Below are 20,255 nucleotides of genomic sequence, written 5' to 3'. Positions count from 1 at the left end.
CGTCTCTATAGGTTGCCAACTTGTACTTCCCAAGCGCTTAGTCCAGTGCTCTGCACACAGTAAGCGCTCAATAAGCACGATTGAATGAATGAATAAATATGATTGATTGAGTGAATGAATCCTCTGTCCCAGTCCCACAGCACATACATATATATCCATAACTGATTTATGTATATTAATGTCGGTCTCCCCCTCTAGACTGTGAGCTCATTGTGGGCCCAGAATGTGTCTGTTGTTATAGTGTACTCTCCCAAGTGCTCAGTACAGTGCTTGGCACACAGTAAGCGCTCAGTAAATAGGAATGAATGAAGTGACTTGCCTAAGGTCACACAGCAACCAGTTGGCAGAGCAGGGGTTAGAAAACAGATCCTCTGACCCCTAGGCCTATGCTCTTTCCACTAAGCCACACTGCTTCTCTACTCCCACCCACTATGTAAACTGGGAACCCCACTTGCGACAGAGAATCTGCCTGACTCGATTAAATTCCCTAATAATCATGGTATTTGTTAAGCGATTACTCTATGTGCCAGGCACTGTACTAAACACTGTGCTTGACACATAACGACCGCTTAACAAATTCCATTATTATTGTCATTATTATCATCATCATCTTAAGGACGTAGCATAGCCTAGTGGATAGAGCACAGGCCTAGGGGTCAGAAAGAAAGACTTGGATTTTGATTTCGGCCCCACCGCTTGTCTGCTCTGTGACGTTGGGCAAGTCACATAACTTCTCCGCGTCTCAGTTACTTTATCTGTAAAATGGGGATTAATATTATGAGCCTCACACATAAGTTATGGACTGTGTCCAATCTCATTAGATTGTATCCCCCCTGCCAGTGCTCAGTACAGTGCCTGGCACACTTAACAGATACCATGGGGAAAAAAATAAAAAGAATCAGCGTAAGGGAAGACTGTATGGAGGGGCACCTTTTTTGAAGCCATTATTTTAAAACAAATTTGAGGTTTTTCAACAGTAGAGCTCCTCCCCTAAAGAGCCGACCCTGCACATCATAAGCACTCAATAAATACCATTGATTGACTGATTTTTCTATCACAGAGAGAACATCTACGTCATTCAGTCCACTCAGATTCCTATCCATGTGCCCAAGAAATTCATGAGCTTGGCCGAGGGTGAAGTGATGATGCAGCCACAGCTGTGTGACTTTGGGCAAGTCACTTAACTTCTCTGTGCCTCAGTTACCTCATCTGTAAAATGAGGATTAAGATGTGAGCCCCCTGTGGGGCAACCTGATCACCTTGTAACCTCCCCAGTGCTTAGAACAGTGCTTTGCACATAGTAGGCGCTGAATAAATGCCATTATTATTATGATTATTATTATTACTAACAATCAGTAATAACCCTCTTGAGGCCCTGAAACTTTTCTTCAATTACTTTAGCTATCAGTCATCTCCCAAGTGTTTAGCTCAGAGTAACACAAATAATAATAATCGGGGTATTTGTTAAGCAGTTAATGCAGGCCAAGCACTGTACTGAGTAGCCTTCTAGACTGAGAGCCCATTGTTGGGTAGGGACCGTCTCTATATGTTGCCAACTTATACTTCCCAAGCGCTTACTACAGTGCTCTGCACACAGTAAGCACTCAATAAATACGATTGAATGAATGAATGAATATGTTGCCAACTTGTAATTCCCAAGCGCTTAGTACACTGCTCTGCGCACAGTAAGCGCTCAAGACGATTGAATGAATGAGTGAATGCTGGGGGTGAGATAAGATCATCAGGTCCCTCATGAGACTCGCATTGGAAGTAGGAGGGAGAATAGATATTGAATCCCCATTTTACAGCTGAAGGAACTGAGTCACAGAGAAGTTAAGTGACTCACCCAGGAAGTCACCCAAGAAACAAGTGGAGGAGCCAGGATTAGAACCCAGGCCTGCGCTCTTCCCACTTCTCAGTCCCAACCAAAATTTCTTGTGTAGATTCACTTCTGAATTATTTGTCATTAACCAAGCGCAATCTGAAGGGTAAAAACAGCTCAGGGCTTTGCGGGGGATAAGGCCATGGTGGCCCTATCTCTCTTCCACTGATCTCTCCTGTGTCCCTGCAGAGAGATCTCTTTTTGCCTCCCAGGAGATAATAATAATAATGATGGCATTTATTAAGCGCTTACTATGTGCAAAGCACTGTACTAAGCGCTGGGCCAGAATTGCTGTTAACAGTTAGATTTCAGGCCGTCAAAAGCAGCCATTTTGGACTTCATCATCATCAATCGTATTTATTGACTATGTGCAGAGCACTGTACTAAGCGCTTGGGAAGTACAAATTGGCAACATATAGAGACTTCAGCGTGCTGTTCCTGTTGTAGTCAGAGTGTAATCAATCAATCGTATTTATTGAGCACTTACTGTGTGCAGAGCACTGTACTAAGCGCTTGGGAAGTACAAGTTGGCACCACATAGAGACAGTCCCTACCTAACAGTGGGCTCACAGTCTAAAAGTGAGTGTAGAGTAAATAACCTTTTTCCTGAGTTGTCTCATGATATCTTATTCATCTTTATAGCCCCTCACAACTGCCCTCCCGAAGCAGATGGGGGTCACCGTTCTTGCAGCTGATTTAAAGGTGGAGAAACCGAGGCCCAGAGAATTGAAGTGCCTTTGCCCTGCCAGCAGTACAGATTTATACCTTCCTGCTCTCTGTTTTGTGCTATTTTACCTAATCCAGTGGTTTTCAACGAGGGGTATTTCAAAATGTTGACGGGGTAGTCCTTAGTGCCGCTTCTAGCTGGGCCCCCTCACAAGGGGAAAACTGGGGGGGCAAGAAGCCAAACAGGAGCAGCCAGAATAAGAAGAGAAATTAATCCTGTAGTTGTTGTCAGCTCTGTCCATGAAGATGCAGTCGCAAGTCAGTCAGTATTTATTAAGCACTTACTGTGTGCAGAGCACTGTACTAAGCACTTGGAGTATACAGTGTAACAATAGAACAGGCATATTCCTTGCCCACAACAAGCTAGTCTAGAGGGGGAGGCGGACATTAATATAAATGCATTATAGTATTAATAAAAGTGCTGTGGGGCTGGGAGGGGGATGAATAAGCGCTTAGTACAGTGCTCTGCACATAGTAAGCGCTCAATAAATACGATTGATGATGATGAATAAAGGGAGCGAGTCAAGGCGGCGCAGAGGGGGGTGGGAGAAGAGGAAAGGAGGGCTTAATCAGGGAAGGCCCCTTGGAGGAGATGTGCTCTCAGTAAGGCTTTGAAAGTGGCTAGAGTAATTGTCTGTTGGATGTGAAGAGGGAGGGCATTCCAGGCCAGAGGGAAGATGGGGGCAAGAGGTTGGCGGAAAGGTAGACGAGATGGAGGTACAGTGAGGAGGTCAGTTGCGTGACTTCGGGCCAGTCACTTAACTTATTTATTTATTTGTTTTACTTGTACATATCTATTCTATTTATTTTATTTTGTTAATATGCTTGGTTTTGTTCTCTGCCTCCCCCATCTATCAATCAATCAATCAATCGTATTTCTTGAGCGCTTACTGTGTGCAGAGCACTGGACTAAGCGCTTGGGAAGTACAAGCTGGCAACATATAGAGACAGTCCCTACCCAAGAGTGGGCTCACAGTCTAGAAGGGGGAGACAGAGAACAAACCCAAACATACTACCAAAATAAAATAAATAGAATAGATAGGTACAAGTAAAATAAATAAGTAAATAAATGGAGTAATAAATATGTACAAACATATATACATATATACAGGTGCTGTGGGGAAGGGAAGGAGGTAAGATGCGGGGGGTGGAGAGGGGGACGAGGGGGAGAGGAAGGAAGGGGCTCAGTGTGGGAAGGCCTCCTGGAGGAGGTGAGCTCTCAGTAGGGCCTTGAAGGGAGGAAGAGAGCTAGCTTGGCGGATGGGCAGAGGGAGGGCATCCCAGGACCGGGGGAGGACGTGGGCCGGGGGTCGATGGCGGGACAGGAAGGCTGAGTAGGTGTGAATGAGGTTGTCGTTAATGTAACTTGGTGATAACAAGGGCATTTTTCCCGTGTGCGGGGGAGAGTCAGGACCAGACCGGGAAGGGGGGTTGGGGGGCACTATAAGGAAGGTCGCTTAAAAGGGGGGGTGGAAGCAGGGGGCGTCTATGGCGGCGCTCGGAGGAGAGGAGACTTCCAGGAGCAGCGGGGGCCGACTGTGAGCCCACTGTTGGGTAGGGACCGTCTCTATATCTTGCCAACTTGTACTTCCCAAGCTCTTAGTACAGTGCTCTGCACACAGTAAGCGCTCAATAAATATGATTGATTCTCTGTGCCTCAGTACCTCATCTGTAAAATGGGGATTAAGACTGTGAGCCCCCCCGCGGGACAACCTGATCATCATCATCATCAATCGTATTTCTTGAGCGCTTACTGTGTGCAGAGCACTGTACTAAGCGCTTGGGAAGTCCAAGTTGGCAACATAGAGAGACAGTCCCTACCCAACAGTGGGCTCACGGTCTAGAAGGGGGAGACAGAGAACAAAACCAAACATACTAACAAAATAAAATAAATAGAATAGATATGTACAAGTAAAATAAATAAATAAACCTGATCACCTTGTAACCTCCCCAACGCTTAGAACAGTGCTTTGCACATAGTAAGCGCTTAATAAATGCCATTATTATTATTATTAGAGGTGCTAAGTGTGCGGGCTAAGTGTGCAGCTCGGACTCTGAGGAGTTGGTGACTGCAGCAGGAGCGATCAATCCATCAGCGGTATTTATTGAGCACTTTCTGCGTGCAGAGCACTGTACTAAGCACTGTACTAAGGCGCAGCTGCTCTTTTGATCGCTCTTGGCCACTGCTGTTCTTCTCCCTCTGGTCTGGCTCCAGGGATTACGGTCAGATCTATAACCCAGAGACTGTGCTCTTGCAAAAACCCCACGCTGAGGAAAATTTAGGTTTGTAGCAGCCCCCTCGTGTCCGATGGCGCGCAAAGATGTTTCTTCTGTCACCGTGTTGCTACACCCCAGTAGGCTCAGCATATTGTCCAAAATATCATCATCATCATCATCATCAATCGTATTTATTGAGCGCTTACTATGTGCAGAGCACTGTACTAAGCCCTTGGGAAGTACAAATTGGCAACATATACAGTCCCTACCCAACAGTGGGCTCACAGTCTAAAAGTCAAAATATGTAGTGAAGACATTTGTTCTGGCCTCACTGAGTGTGTGGGGAAAGAGGTACTAGGAGTGAAACCTTGACACTGTCGGGGTAGAGTCCCCCCCAAAAAGGTTGGAAACAGAACAACAGGATGGCCTACCGGATAGAACATGGCCTGGAAGTAATCAATCAATCATCAATCAATCGTATTTATTGAGCGCTTACTGTGTGCAGAGCACTGGACTAAGCGCTTGGGAAGTACAAGTTGGCAACATCTAGAGACAGTCCCTACCCAACAGTGGGCTCACAGTCTAGAAGGGGGAGACAGAGACCAAACATACTAACAAAATAAATAGAATAGATATGTACAAGTAAAATAAATAGAGTAATAAATATGTACAAACATATATACATATATCCAGGTGCTGTGGGGAAGGGAAGGAGGTAAGATGGGGGGGATGAGGGGGAGAGGAAGGAAGGGGGTCAGTCTGGGAAGGCCTCCTGGAGGAGGTGAGCTCTCAGTAAGAAGGATGTGGGTTCTAATCCCGTCTCCGCCACTTGTCTGCGGTGTGACCTTGGGCAAAGTCACTTAACTTCTCTGAGCCTCAGTTACTTCATCTGTAAAATGGGGAGTGAGCCCCATGTGGGACGTGGACTGTGTCCAACCTGATTAGCTCCTGTCTACCCCAGCGCTTAGTACAGTCCAATGCCTGGCACATAGTAAGCACTTAACTCTCCCCCTCGTCCCCCCCTCCATCCCTCCCATCTTACCTCCTTCCCTTCCCCACAGCACCTGTATATATGTATATATGTTGGTACATATTTATTACTCTATTTATTTTATTTGTACATATCTATTCTATTTATTTTATTTTGTTAGTATGTTTGGTTTTGTTCTCTGTCTCCCCCTTTTAGACTGTGAGCCCACTGTTGGGTAGGGACTGTCTCTATATGTTGCCAACTTGGACTTCCCAAGCGCTTAGTACAGTGCTCTGCACACAGTAAGCGCTCAATAAATATGATTGAGTGATTGATTGACTTAACAAATACTGTAAAAATAAGAAAAAACCCACCTCAGCCTGCGATATTTTCTTGCTAAGACTGCTTCCCTCTAAATAGAATCTTCTTGTAGCTTCTTGTAACCTTGTAACTTCCCCAGCGCTTAGAACAGTGCTTTGCACGTAGTAAGTGCTTAATAAATGCCATCATTAAATGCCATCATTAATGAGATCTGTAAATTGGCCAAGTTGCAAAATGTTTCACCTGCACTGATCTCTGGCTCCTCTCTGAGCCTGGAAGTTCCTCTACATTAGAGAAGCAGCGTGGCTCAGTGGAAAGAGCCCGGGCTTTGGTGTCAGAGGTCGTGCGTGGGTTCAAATCCCGGCTCCACCAACTGTCAGCTGCGTGACTTTGGGCAAGTCACTTCACTTCTCTGGGCCTCAATTCCCTCATCTGTAAAATGGGGATGAAGACTGTGAGCCCCCCGTGGGACAACCTGATCACCTTGTAACCCCCCAGCGCTTAGAACAGTGCTTTGCACATAGTAAGCGCTTAATAAATGCTATCATTATTGTTATTCTTTCACTTGAACCTCAGGCTTTTCTGTAGGAGTTCAGGGTAACAAGGGTAGTCCTTAAACCCCAGAAATGGAGTGGCTAGAGCATGGGCTTGGGAGTCAGAAAGTCATGGGTTCTAATCCCGGCTCTGCCACTTGTCTGCTGCGTGACCTTGGACAAGTCACTTCACTTCTCTGGGCCTCTCTTACCTCATCTATGAAATGGAGATTGAGACTGTGAGCCCCATTTGGGACAGGGACTGTGTCCACCCCGATTTCCTTGTATCCACCCTAGTGCTTAGTACAGTGCCTGGCACAGAGTAAGCGCTTAACAAATACCATCATCCTCCTCATTTTGCATGACCTGCAATAATTAGCAGGTATATACTGTTTTTAATCTGAGTGAAAAGACTTAGGTCACCGTGATATGAAAGTCGGCTGAACCTCTGAGCAGGTTTTCCACGAAAACCTTTTTTAAAAAATGAAATAACTGAGAGCGACTTGCCCTTTGATGAGATTACTGGTGTCTTGTGCTTCCTTTAAAAGAGGAGAAACAGAAAAACCACCACTGGAGATTTTTGAGCCCACTGTTGGGTCGGGACTGTCTCTATATGTTGCCAACTTGTACTTCCCGAGCGCTTAGTACAGTGCTGTGCACACAGTAAGCACTCAATAAATACGATTGATGATTGATGATGAGGAGGAGGGGAGTGACATGCCCAGAACGTTCCTATAGAAGGATGATCCGGGCAGCAGAGTGAAGTATAGGCTGAAGCGGGAAGAGACGGGAAGTTGGAAGATAAGAAAGGAGGCTGATGCAGTAATCCAGTTGGGATAGGATGAGAGATTGGACTAATGTGGTAGTGGTTTGGATGGAGAGGAAAGGGCGGATCTTGGCGATGTTGTGAGGGTGAGACCGGCACATTTTGGTAACGGATTGGATGTGTGGAGAGAGCAGAGTCAAGGATGACACCAAGGGACGGGAAGGATGGTAGTGTCGTCCACAATGATGGGAAAGTCAGGGAGAGGGCAGGGTTTGGGAGGGAAGATAAGGAGCTCAGCCTTGGACATGCTGAGTTTTAGGTGGCGGGAGGACATCCAGGTGGAGATGTCCTGAAGCAGGAGGAGATGCGAGCCCGAGAGAGAACAGAGAGAGCATCATACCATCGATGATCGTGACGGAAATCGCGATGTTTCTGCCAGTACTGGTGTGCGACTGTGAAAAAGAGGAGAGGCGGTCATGAGAAATGGCTCTCGCTCCTTCTGCCTCCGTAATCTGGTTTCGTTTTGACCGTGATTTAAGGGCTCGGCTGGAAACGGATCTGAAGATTGAAAAGGAATGGAGGCACACCCTGCAGGACAGTCTCCAAAAGGAGAAAGATGCCTTATCTCATCTCAGAAATGAAACCCAGCAAATCATCGATCTTAAGCAAGTAAGTCGTGGTTGGTTAATGTTTCAAATTTACACCCGCTGTTTGGCATAAGGAACGAAAAAGGCTTTTAAAAAGAGGTTAAGGAGACTCCATTCTAAGCTGCTGCTCTGAAAACTGGAAAGAGTTACCGGTTTAAAGGGTATTAGTATGTGTGTATTCACTTGATTGTTTAAAGGATATTTAAAGGGCAATAGCGAACCTGTGACTAAAGTCAGTGGAAGCCATATAACAGATTTAGCAAATATAAACATGTCTTTTTATTTTGACAGTGCATACAGTTTTTCGGTCTTAAAAGTATCTTCCCTTTTCCTTGTTTTTAAGGAATTCCTTAGTCTACAAGATGAAAACCACGAGCTGAAAAAAACATGTCACGACCAAGAAAAAGCCCTTCAAGAAGTAGCCAGCAAGCTTAGCGAGTAACTTTTCTTTCTTTTCACTCTATCAGTTTTCATAAAATGTGCGTGCAAAGGGACCAACCAGTACCTAACTCTGCAAAGAAACTTGAAACCTAAATGCAGCATGGTGAGGGGCTGATGAAGTGGATTGGGTTTAGGAGACTTCTAGAAGAAAATTATTCTAAAAGGTGAAAGCTGGGAATGCGGGAACTGTCTACCCATTCCGATTCCCTTTTTATCGGTCAGTTCAGAGGTATTGTCAACCTGTTTTTATATGCCGTGTTAGAATAAGGAAGACAGAACTCTTTTAGGAGCTTGAGCGCCACTAGACCTCTGAAATAATTGTGAAAAGTATATCTCAGGCACCTGGGAGGTGGATTTGCACATCACTGTCGATGATCAGCTGTCTTCACTGAGCGCTTACCGAATGCGGAGCCTGAATAGTTTTATTCCTGGTGAGAGATTGCCCTGGAACCCTTTAGAAGTGGGTATTCCTGTCCCACCTGCCAGTCACCATGTTAAATCAAATCTGAAGAAAGCACGGGAACTGTGGTCTGTTAAAATGGGTGGCGGGGACTCCAGGGAAATGGTCCAGATAGAGGGAAGAAGAAATTATAGCGTGAGGCGGTTAAGGCAAAGCAGCCGCGGGGTCCATTTTAAGTGGAGGCTGAGTGGACTGTGGACTCTCTTGAGCCCTTTTGCCTAGAACTTGTCAGCTGTGTGACCTTGGGCAAGTCGCTTCACTTCTCTGTGCCTCAGTTACCTCCTCTGTAAAGTGGGGATTAAGACCGCGAGCCCCATGTGGGGCATAGACTGGGTCCAACCTGATGAGCGTGTTATCTTCCCCAGCCCTTACTACAGTGACTGGCACATAGTAAGCGCTTAACAAATCCCAAACGAAAACCGTACAGACAGAGCTGGCTTGAGGGCCTACTCCTTTGCGTCGCTCCTTCAGATGTAGGATCGAAGATAGCTCCCGAGAAGGCTGCCCAGACCATCAATCAATCAATCAATCGTATTTATTGAGCGCTTACTGTGTGCAGAGCACCAATCATTTAATCGACCGATGGTATTCCTTGAGCGCTTTCTGTGTGCAGAGCACCGTGCTCGGTGCTTGAGAGCACCGGTGCTGCAGCGTGGCTCAGTGGAAAGAGCCCGGGCTTTGGAGTCAGAGGTCACGGGTTCAAATCCCGGCTCCGCCACTTATCAGCCGTGTGACTTTGGGCAAGTCACTTAACTTCTCTTTGCCTCAGTTACCTCATCTGGAAAATGGGGATTAAGTCTGTGAGCCCCATGTGGGACAACTTGATTACCTTGTCTCTACCCCAGTGCTTAGAACAGTGCTTTGCACATAGTAAGCGCTTAATAAATGCCATTATTATTTTTTTTTTTTGAGAGAGAGTACAACAGAGTTGGTAGACTCATTCTCTGCCCACGGGGAGCGTACAATCTAGAGAGGGCACCGAGTACGTCCTATTCAGGAACTTGGAAATAGAGCTGCTAGTCACCGTTGGTAACAAACTTGAGTTTGGCTGTACCCTCTCGCTGCTTTGCCGCCTTAATCCGGGTTCAGGGAACTTGCTCCGATTTAAAAAACCAAGCACTTAGGTGGCTGTTATTGTCGCTAAGATGTCACTGCATTTCCACCCCCTGAGGAGATAAACTTTTAATGTGTTACCGGTCGGATGGTGAATGCCGGCTCTCTCTGTTATCTTTTTAGATCAAAGCTTAAAATAGAAGATATCAAAGAGGCCAACAAGGCCTTACAGGTTAGTAGATTTTCCCTCCATTTAACGTGAGTCCTTTTGAAATGAGCAGTTCTGTGCTGTAGTATTTATTGAGCACCTGTTCTGAGCATGGTACTTGGCTAAGTGCTTGGGAGAATACAGTGAGATGTATGTAGTGGACATGATTCTTGCTCTCAAGGGGTTTACGATCAAGTGGGGGGAGGAGAAAAGGGAAACGGAAGGATGATAAAAAGGCAGAGGTGAGGGAGAAGAGGAGGAACAGACATGGATGGAGACGGAGAGAGGAGACGTGCATTATCCGTCCAACCTGCCTAGCTAGAGACATGTTAGGGTCTAATAGACTGTGAGCCCACTGTTGGGTAGGGACTGTCTCTATATGTTGCCAACTTGTCCTTCCCAAGCGCTTAGTACAGTGCTCTGCACACAGTAAGCGCTCAATAAATACGATTGATGATGATAATCCCAGATGTGGCCCCCACTGCTCCAGAAAACTCATTTAACCAGACGCGCGGAGTCTGGGCCTCACAACTGCTTGGCTAATGAGTCAGTGGGGTTTATTGAGTGCCTGCTGTGTGCAGAGCACTGTACTGAGTACTTGGGGGAGTACAGTAGAGTTGGTAGACCTGATCCCTGCCCTCAGGGAGCCTACAGTCTAATGAAGGAAGCAGTGTGGTCTAATGGACCTGGCGTCTAATCACGGTTCCCCCACTTCTTTGCTGCGTGTCCTTGGGCTAGTCACTTCACTTCTCTGTGCCTCAGTTCCCTCATCTGTAGAATGGGGATTGAAACTGTGAGCCCCGTGTGAGACAGGGACTGTGTCCAACCCGATTATCTTGTATCTTCCCCAGCGCTTGTCGCACGGTAAGTGCTTAACACATACCGCAGTTGCATTAGTACAGTTCTCTGCACACAGTAAGAGCTCAATAAATACGATTGAGTGAATAAAAATAATGTACTTTTTCAATCAGTGGTATTTAGGGCGTGCTTACTGTGTGCAGAGCACACTATGGAGCGCTCGGGAGGGTACAATATAACAGAATTGGTAGACACGTTCCCTGCCAGATGAGCTTACAAGTGGGGAAAATGGCTGGGTATAAGGATATGGACATATAAGGGCTGTGGGGTTGGGGTATTAAAGTGCATAAGCGCTTAGTACAGTGCTCTGCACACAGTAAACGCTCAGTAAATAGGATTGAATGAATGAATAAGGGGTACAGATCTAAGTGCTTAGGGAAGGCCTCTGGAGATATGATTTTAGTAGGGCTTTAAAGGCAGAGAGACTGGTACGCTGTAGGATAGGAAGGGAGAGGGATTCCCAGACCAGGGGGAGGACGCAAGCAAGGGGTCAGCAGTGAAAAAGAAGAGATCAATCAATCAATCGTATTTATTGAGCGCTTACTGTGTGCAGAGCACTGGACTAAGCGCTTGGGAAGTACAGGTTGGCAACATAGAGAGACAGTCCCTACCCAACAGTGGGCTCACAGTCTAAAAGGGGGAGACAGAGAACAAAACCAAACATACTAACAAAATAAAATAAATAGAATAGATATGTACAAGTAAAATAGAGTAATAAATATGTACAAACATATATACAGGTGCTGTGGGGAAGGGAAGGAGGTAAGATGAGGGGGACGAGGGGGATCACGGGACACTGCGTAGGTTAAAGAAACAATCAATCGTATTTATTGAGCGCTTACTGTGTGCAGAGCACTGTACTAAGCGCTTACGTACAGGCTGGTTTGTAGTAGATCGGCAAGGGAAGAGCTGATTGCCTTAAAGGCAGGGGTGAGGAGTTTCTGTTTGCTGTGGAGAGGGCCGGGCAACTCTCCTCCCCACACTTAGGGCAGCTCAGCATATCCACCCCGAGCCAGTCTCCGGTGGAGGTGGATCCGGCCTCGGGGTGACATTGGGTGATTTCTTTTAGGCAGTGCTCATTCCTCCGGTCTTTCCAGTCCGTGCCGCTTAACCCAATAGTGGTGGCCCTGGTCCCCAGGGGAGGTTTGGCTGTGGCAGGCCCTGGCCCAGTTGGCTCCAGAGCAGAGGTGCCTGATGGAGAGGGCCAGCTGAAGCCGCCAGACTCGACAGGTCAGATCCCTAGGGCCGATGAGCTCCCCCAGCTCCTTATCATCATCATCAATCGTATTTATTGAGCGCTTACTGTGTGCAGAGCGCTGGACTAAGCGCTTGGGAAGTCCAAGTTGGCAACAGATAGAGACAGTCCCTACCCAACAGTGGGCTCACAGTCTAAAAGGGGGAGACGGAGAACAAAACCAAACATACTAACAAAATAAATAGAATAGATATGGACAAGTAAAATAAATAGAGTAACAAATATGTACAAACATATATACATATAAACAGGTGCTGTGGGGAAGGGAAGGAGGTAAGATGGGGGGGATGGAGGGGGGGAGAGGAAGGAAGGGGGTCAGTGTGGGAAGGCCTCCTGGAGGAGGTGAGCTCTCAGTAGGGCCTTGAAGGGAGGAAGAGAGCGAGCTTGGCGGATGGGCAGAGGGAGGGCATTCCAGGCCAGGGGGATGATGTGGGCCGGGGGTCGACGGCGGCGGGACGGGCGAGAACGAGGTACGGTGAGGAGATTAGCGGCAGAGGAGCGGAGGGTGCGCCCTTATCCTACCCAAACCTGGTTTCTCCCCTCCTTCTCTCCCAAGCTGTATAAATCCACACCCCCTTTGCAAAAACAAAACCTAAACATAAATAAAGTGGCAAACGTTGTCACTGCTTCAGTAACCCTAGAGCTGTCCCTCCATCTGAAAAAAAAAAAACAATTCTAAAATATAGAAGTCTGAGTAGTAACAGGCTTTAAGGTCCACAGCTACTGCAGTAGGGGCTCCTAGCTACCATATAGGTTTTCATCACTTCTGGGACTCTAAAAGACAGACTAATTTTTTTTTAAAAAAGGTGTTAAGCCCTTACTATGTGCCAGGCACTCTACTAAGCACTGGGGTAGATAAAAGGCAGTCAGCTTGGGCACAGGCCCTGCCTCACATGGGGCTCACAGTCTTGATCCCCATTTTAGAGACGAGGGAACCGAGGCACAGAGAAGTTGTGACTTGCCCAAGGTCACACGGCACACCGGTGGCGGAGCCTGAATTAGAACCCAGATCCTGTTTAGGGCTTATAGGATCGCTCGCTTATCATTTCAAAGACTATCTTCTGGTTGTCTTGAAGATTTTTGAAGCGCTTTGAGGCTCTTAGATGGTGGCACTAGGTTAACTCAAATTGATGTCCTAAATATGTAGTTCTTTTATGTGGGATGGAAGGAAATCAGTTTTTGCTTCTTCCCTTCTAGGGCCAAGTTTGGTTGAAAGATGAAGAAGCCACCCACTGCAAATTGTGTGAAAAGGAGTTCTCGCTTTCCAAGAGAAAGGTAAGGCAGGCCCAGGCTGAGACTTGAGCCTTTTTCGGACGTAGGGGAGGGATGTGTATTTTTTTTTTTTAATGGGTTTCTCCGCTCTTTCCCAAGCATCATTGTAGAAACTGCGGAGAAATTTTCTGTAACGCCTGTTCGGACAACGAACTGCCTCTGCCTTCGTCACCAAAGCCCGTGCGGGTCTGCGACTCCTGTCACGCGCTGCTGATTCAGAGGTGCTCGTCTAACCTGCCCTGATGTGGCTGTACTTAGGAACTGTGGCTGTTTAAATCGGTGTACATAGGTGTACAGATCGAGAGAAATGGGTGTACAATCATTCAGTTGTTCAGCCTTTGCCGATGTAACTTCTAAAACTGATGCCGTTTTGAGAATGGTCATTCAAGACCCTCTCGTCAGGGTCGTGATATTTCAATCTCCTCCTCCCGCTGAGGACGGGCTTTGATCGGATCGGAGGATCCTGACAGTCTACGGTTGCGAGCAGCCAAAGCCAGCGAAAAAGGCAGGCGGAGGAAGAGAGAGTAAAGGGGGAAGAAAGGAGAAATGGGTGTGTATGAAGGCAGGGAAATAGAAAACAGATGAATCAAGCCCCATGGTTAGAACCCAGCAAGGCAGTAGTGAGGTTTAAACTATTCAAAAATCCTCGATTTGTAAATTGACGCTTCAGTAATTCAAACAGAAGCCTACCCTGTAAGTCCAAATTATTGACTTTTAGTCCGCGTCAAATCTATATGTAGCTTTCAGGTCAAATGCCCCCGGTTGCCCAGTAATTGTCTGTTTTCAACAACCCTTGCGAAGCTTTAATCGAGGATTATTTCCCGTGTCCTTCTCAAAGACCGCCTTGTTTATTGTAGAATGCGGTTGGACTTAATTCTTCAAAAAGAAACCTCGTAGCGTAACTAAAGTCCTAAAAAATAACTCAAAACCAGATAAACATTGTGAATAGCAAGGAATGTGTTGCTTTTTCGTATTAGCTATTCTATTAGGCTTCACTCTTTGTTCAGTTTACCACTACGTCCTATTGCACTTTATCGTGGTTCGTTGTAGTTCATAAATAAGGCTTGCCTGACAGGGAATCAGAGCTGCTAATTTTTTGATGGTGCAATTCCATTATGCACTTTAGAGCAAAGAGTAAATCTTCATTTGAAAGAAGCTAATATCTGTGCAACAAACCAACCCTTGACTCATTTTCTGAGAAATTCCAGTATTTTTTTGCCACACAAAGATTTGTTTCACGCTTGCTGCGTGTTACAACTACTTTGTAGTAAAACAGTACATTCTTTTTGTTATTGCTGCTCTTAATATGTAAAGAGAAAACTCTACAGACCCCTAGCATTGTAGGTGCTTTTATACTGGAGACTACTTTACCTTGGAATGTAGGCATAAACCAAGGTTAAAATAAAGCCTTTTAAGTGATCAGTTAACCTATACTAAGCTAGCAAATATTTGACCAAATTAGGGAAGAACTCATATATGTTATATAAACGGACTTACTAAAACGACCGTTTCCAAATTCATGGTAAGAATCTATTACAAAGGATTAGTTTTTCCTTTAAATCTGCAAGATGAAATGGTCTTTTTGTTTTTTTCTCAGTATGTCAACACTAATGCCAAATCTAATCACACTTAGATTTGGCACCCTGTTCTTTGCACTTAAGATTGTGAGCCCCATATGGGACCTGATCATCTACCACAGTGCTTGGCGTATAGTATAAGTGCTTAACAAATACAATTATTATTACCGGATACAAAACCACTTCCCAGCCATTTGCCAATTAATATCCTCATCCATAACCTCCTCATCAGGTGATGACGGATGAACTTTATTTTAAATGGAAAGTTTATTTAGTACTTCAGGTAGTGTTTTCTTCTCTCCGGGCATGTTTTAACCTCCCGCTTATTCTGGAGTATCTAAATTCGTAGTTCTGATTTGCCAAACTTGCCAAGTTCTTTCTCGCCACGTGCAGTGTGTTTAGTTCAGATTTGCCAAAAGTGCTGGCAGGCGAACTTCTTTATCTCTTTGTGCAGGGTGTTTCAACTCCCTCAGGTGCTGGGTCACAGGGATTTAGTTAATAAGGAAGAAAAGCGGATCAGTCAGCGATACAGCGAGTGTCTTGGGAGAATACTGCAGAGGAGGTAGGCCGTCCTCAACGAATTTACTGTCTAGTCGGGAGGTGGACGTTAAAATAAATGACTTGCAGGGGAGAAAAAAACTAAAGCGAAGCAACATACCTTACATGGGGAATGGCTTCTTCGTGGCTCGGTGAGCTCCAAACCACCATCCCAGACTGGAAGAAAGGTGTGCGGGAGCAGGCTTGCGGTTTGATTGCGCGTCCGCTTTGTACAAGAGTTGGTAGAAATGTTCCCCGCCCACAAGTTTACAATCTAGAGGGGAAGGCCGACAATGTTAAATACATTACGGCTATTTGTGTCCTTTGTGCTGTGGGGATGAGGGAGGGGATGAACTGTTAGCCCGTTGGTGGGTAGGGGCCATCTCTATATATTCATTCATTCATTCAATCGTATTTATTGAGCGCTTACTGTGTGCGGAGCACTGGACTAAGCTCTTGGGAAGTACAAGTTGGCAACGTATAGAGATGTTGCTGGTTTGTACTTCCCAAGCACTTAGTAAGCGCTCAATGAATGATGTAAATCCAAATGTGATGCAGAAGGGAGCGGGACAAGAGTCGGTCCCCCGTGTCCAATTCTACCTCCTTTAGGGTCCAGATGTTTACACACAACCCAGCCCAACCAAAACCGGGACTTTGTAGTCTGCCTTTTAGGAAGCCAGAAATAGTAATTGTCAACCCGAGTGGTCTAAATGCTAGATTTTGGCTTAAAGCGGGAAGACTCTCTCCCCCGGTGCCCCCGACAAAGGTTCGGTCACCCACGTTTAAAAAATACCCGCTTCAATCTTGAAATATCGGCAGAGAGGAAAGAATTGGGCCCAGAATTGGACAAGGACCCATAAAAGAGGGTGGGTTCAACTGAAGAAGCCACAACCGGTACTTGAGGAATTCTGGCAGAATGAGGTAATTTGCACCGTGCTGGTAGAAAGTCATTAGGACAGGGGTAATAATGTACACCCAGGATGGAATAGCTCATGTATGACGTTGGGCCGAGTAAATACATTTGTACATTTAGCCATCTCATCTGAGTCACGTGCCTCCTCCCTACAACAGTTAACACTAATTCCTGAATTATTTTGACCTGTGCTTAAAATTATGCATCTCATTGTAACTTCCAGCACTATGAAGTGCCGTCATGCACCCATCAGATACTGTAGTATTGACTGATCAATATATATCCAATTGTATGGAACAATTCATTGCATTTTGAATTATGACTTCCATCAAAACCGATCAATGCACTTGTGATGTGGGGGGAGTGTCTACGTTTTGAAATGCAAAAGTGTAGTATTGGTTTTACATTTACTTTAAAAACCATCCCCCTAAGGAGCACCACTATTGGAATCATTAACAAGATGCCAAGAAATCTTAAAATGCGTAACGAATACTTTGTAACATTTTTAAGGTGGATTTTTGTAAAAGCAAATAAAGATAATGCTGCCATAGTCTGGATTTCTTCCCGTCCTTAGAATGATACCTGTGTTAACTTTTTGTACAATATATCAATGCACTGCTTATTAATTGTTGGTATTTATGGCTCAGTAGAGCGCTTTCTCTGCTAAGCACTTGGGAGAACACAAGAGTTGGCACATTCCCTATCCACAACAAGCTTTCTGTTTGTACTCTGCCTTCTCCCTTACCGCTTCTTGGCTAGTTCCCTGTGGGTAGGGAGGTCATGTCTACTAATATTGCAATCTCCCAAGCACTTAGCACAGTGCTTTGTACATAGCGCTCAATAAATAGCACTGTATGTATGGAAGTACAGTGGGGTATCAAACTGCTTAAGGGTTAGGCAACACAGATGGAGGAGAAATAAGGTTAATCTTCCTCTTATAGGATTTTAGTAGGGCTTTGAAGATGGGGAGAGTGTGCAGGGTAAAGTGGAGATTTTTAGCAGGAGAGTGTGCGGAAGGTGTTGATGTTTAGAAGATGAAGTGGGTTGTAGGGGAAGGGGAGCAAGATTAGGTCAGGTTTGAGGGCTGGTCAAATGACTCAGTTGATGGTTGGGAGGATGATATGGTGATAGATGGGCAACAGGGCCAGTGACATCTAGAAAAGCGATCAAGGCAGGAGAGGAAAGTGTGTCTTGGAGAAGGGCAGGAAGGAGGCTGACACAGTAGTCAATACAGGGTACGGTAAGCACTTGGAACAGAGAGTGTGGAGGGGAAAGGGGAGCCTAGAGAGATGTGAAGGTCAGGCAATTTGGTGACATTGAATATGCTGTTGGAGAAATGAGTCAAGGATAATGGTTAACAGATGGTGTCATTTATGGGGGGAGGAATGATCATCATCATCAATCGTATTTATTGAGCACTTACTATGCGCAGAGCACTGTACTAAGCGCTTGGGAAGTACAAATTGGCAACATATAGAGACAGTCCCTACCCAACAGTGGGCTCACGGTCTAAAAGGGGGAGACAGAACAAAACCAAACATACTAACAAAATAAAACAGATATGTACAAATAGAGTAAAAAAAAATGTACAAACATATATACAGGTGCTGTGGGGAAGGGAAGGAGGTAAGTTGGGGGGGATGGCGAGTGGGACAAGGGGGAGAGGCTCAGTCTGGGAAGGCCTCCTGGAGGAGGTGAGCTCTCAGTGGGGCCTTGAAGGGAGGAAGAGAGCTAGCTTGGCAGATGGGCAGAGGGAGGCCATTCCAGGCCCAGGGGAGGACATGGGCAGGGGGTCGATGGCGGGACAGGTGAGAGCGAGGTACGGTGAGGAGATCAGCAGTGGAGGAACGGAGGGTGCAGACTGGGCTGTAGAAGGAGAGAAGGGAGGGGAGGTAGGAGGGGGCGAGGGGATGGACAGCCTTGAAGCCCAGGGTGAGGAGTTTCTGCCTGAATGATGTTCTGAAGTGTCATCATGACATCCAAGTCAAGCATCCTGAAGGCTAGAGGAAATAAGACTAGAGACACCCGAGCTGGAGAGCTAGATTGGTCATGTAATTAAACAGGGAAACAGCAGCTCAGTACAGGTGCACTATGCTTTGCCTATGTAGGTCAGCAAGAACTTAATGTCACACCTTTACTTAGGCAACACACTGACCAACCATGCAGTGGAAATGGAAAGCCAAATTAGTACCCAATCCGGGCAGCTGTCAAGCCCATTGTGACAAAACTAAAGGTCTACTAAAGCTGACACCTCCAGTCATCTCTAGTGCTGTGACAACTCATCCCTTCAGCTGTTCCAACAGGAGCCCAAGAGGCCGCTCAATATTTAATGCAACAAAATATGCAGGAGAAGTGGGGTGGTGGGACACACGAAGAGAATGTGACAGCAGGATACCTAAACAACTGTTGGAGAGCTGCAACCGCGAAATCAAAAGAATGGAGGGAAAGAGTCAAAGTCTTAAGGACACTTCAAACAAAGCCTCAGATATTGGCTGCCTCCTGAATGACAACTGGGAGACAATTTTTTTTTTGCAGTGCTCATTAAGTGCCCAACAAGGACTACAGTAGATACAAGTTTATCGAGTTGGACAGTCCCTGTCGCATACGGGGCTCTCAAACTAAACTATGAAGATGCAACATGGCCTAATAGATCTAAAGTATCAGGCCCCGGAGTCAGAAGGACTGGGGTTCAAATCCTGGCTCTGCCACTTGTCTGCTGTGGGACTTTGGGCAAGTTACTTCACTTCTCTGTCAGCACATCTGTAAAGTGGGGATTAAAGCTGGGAGCTCAATGGGTACAGGGACTGTGTCCAACCTGATTAGCTTAGTACAGTGCCTGGCATGTCACACTTAAATACCACCACTATTATGGTTATTAAATTGAAGGAAAGACCAGTATGGTGTACTACTGATTCATTCATTCATTCAATTGTATTTATTGAGCACTTACTATGTGCACAGCACTGTACTAAGCACTTGGGAAGTACAAGTTGGACACAACAAAAACTTCATGAGGCATTAGAGACCCACAAAACACAAGGATGGTTTTAGCCTCATATGTACTTGTAGCTGAATCTTTGAATACACCCTTACCACACCCAAGGGTGGTCGGTAAATTAAGCAGCTGTGTGAACAGACTTGTGTTTAACCACAAGTTAAAAGGAACAAGTTAAAAGGAACAAAAGGAAACAAAAGATACTTGCCCTGCCATTTATCCAAATGGAAACAGCTAGCTCTTCTGCTATAAAAACACACTCATCACCTCATTCTTCGTTCTGCCACTGCTGATCTAAGGGCAAGTGGAAATCAAAGACTTACGGGCTAGACGCTGAAGATGTGCGGAAGCGGTTGAGACTCATTTGTGACTCACCGGCAGTAATTTGACAACAGATCCTAGCAGGACACACTCCATATTAGTCTCCCACATTGACATTTATTACATAAATAGAACATTACTAGCAAAACAGGTGACAAAAGTTCATTCGATATCTGAGTTCACAGTTGACAAAAATTAAGAGGGAAAAAATTTGGAAGGCAAAGTCCACATAGGTTAAGGAGAAGTTAAAAAAAAAAAAACAAAACATTTTCCTCCACTTCACAGTGTAGGCACAAAATAGTT

At 45.7% G+C, this 20,255-nt stretch overlaps 1 protein-coding gene across 3 annotated transcripts in view; it reads left to right on the top strand.

Moving 5' to 3' along the window:
• RUFY2 (RUN and FYVE domain containing 2) overlaps nucleotides 1-14,269 on the top strand; it is a 74,706-nt gene extending 60,437 nt beyond the window's left edge. For 2 of the 3 annotated variants that reach the window (XM_038743642.1, XM_038743641.1), the window contains exons 14-18: nucleotides 7,955-8,084; nucleotides 8,406-8,500; nucleotides 10,200-10,248; nucleotides 13,535-13,612; nucleotides 13,709-14,269. In XM_038743642.1, coding sequence (XP_038599570.1) covers nucleotides 7,955-8,084; nucleotides 8,406-8,500; nucleotides 10,200-10,248; nucleotides 13,535-13,612; nucleotides 13,709-13,852 — 496 coding nt within the window. In that variant the 3' untranslated portion in view covers nucleotides 13,853-14,269. The remainder of the gene's footprint in view (nucleotides 1-7,954; nucleotides 8,085-8,405; nucleotides 8,501-10,199; nucleotides 10,249-13,534; nucleotides 13,613-13,708) is intronic. The other variant, XR_005449813.1, reaches the window with a different exon arrangement.
• Nucleotides 14,270-20,255: the final 5,986 nt, after the last annotated feature.

Source organism: Tachyglossus aculeatus, chromosome 3, assembly GCF_015852505.1.
Source record: "Tachyglossus aculeatus isolate mTacAcu1 chromosome 3, mTacAcu1.pri, whole genome shotgun sequence".
NCBI lineage: Eukaryota > Metazoa > Chordata > Mammalia > Monotremata > Tachyglossidae > Tachyglossus > Tachyglossus aculeatus.
The sequence above is the reverse complement of the archived record's forward strand: the minus strand, read 5'-3'. Positions and strand labels throughout refer to the sequence as shown.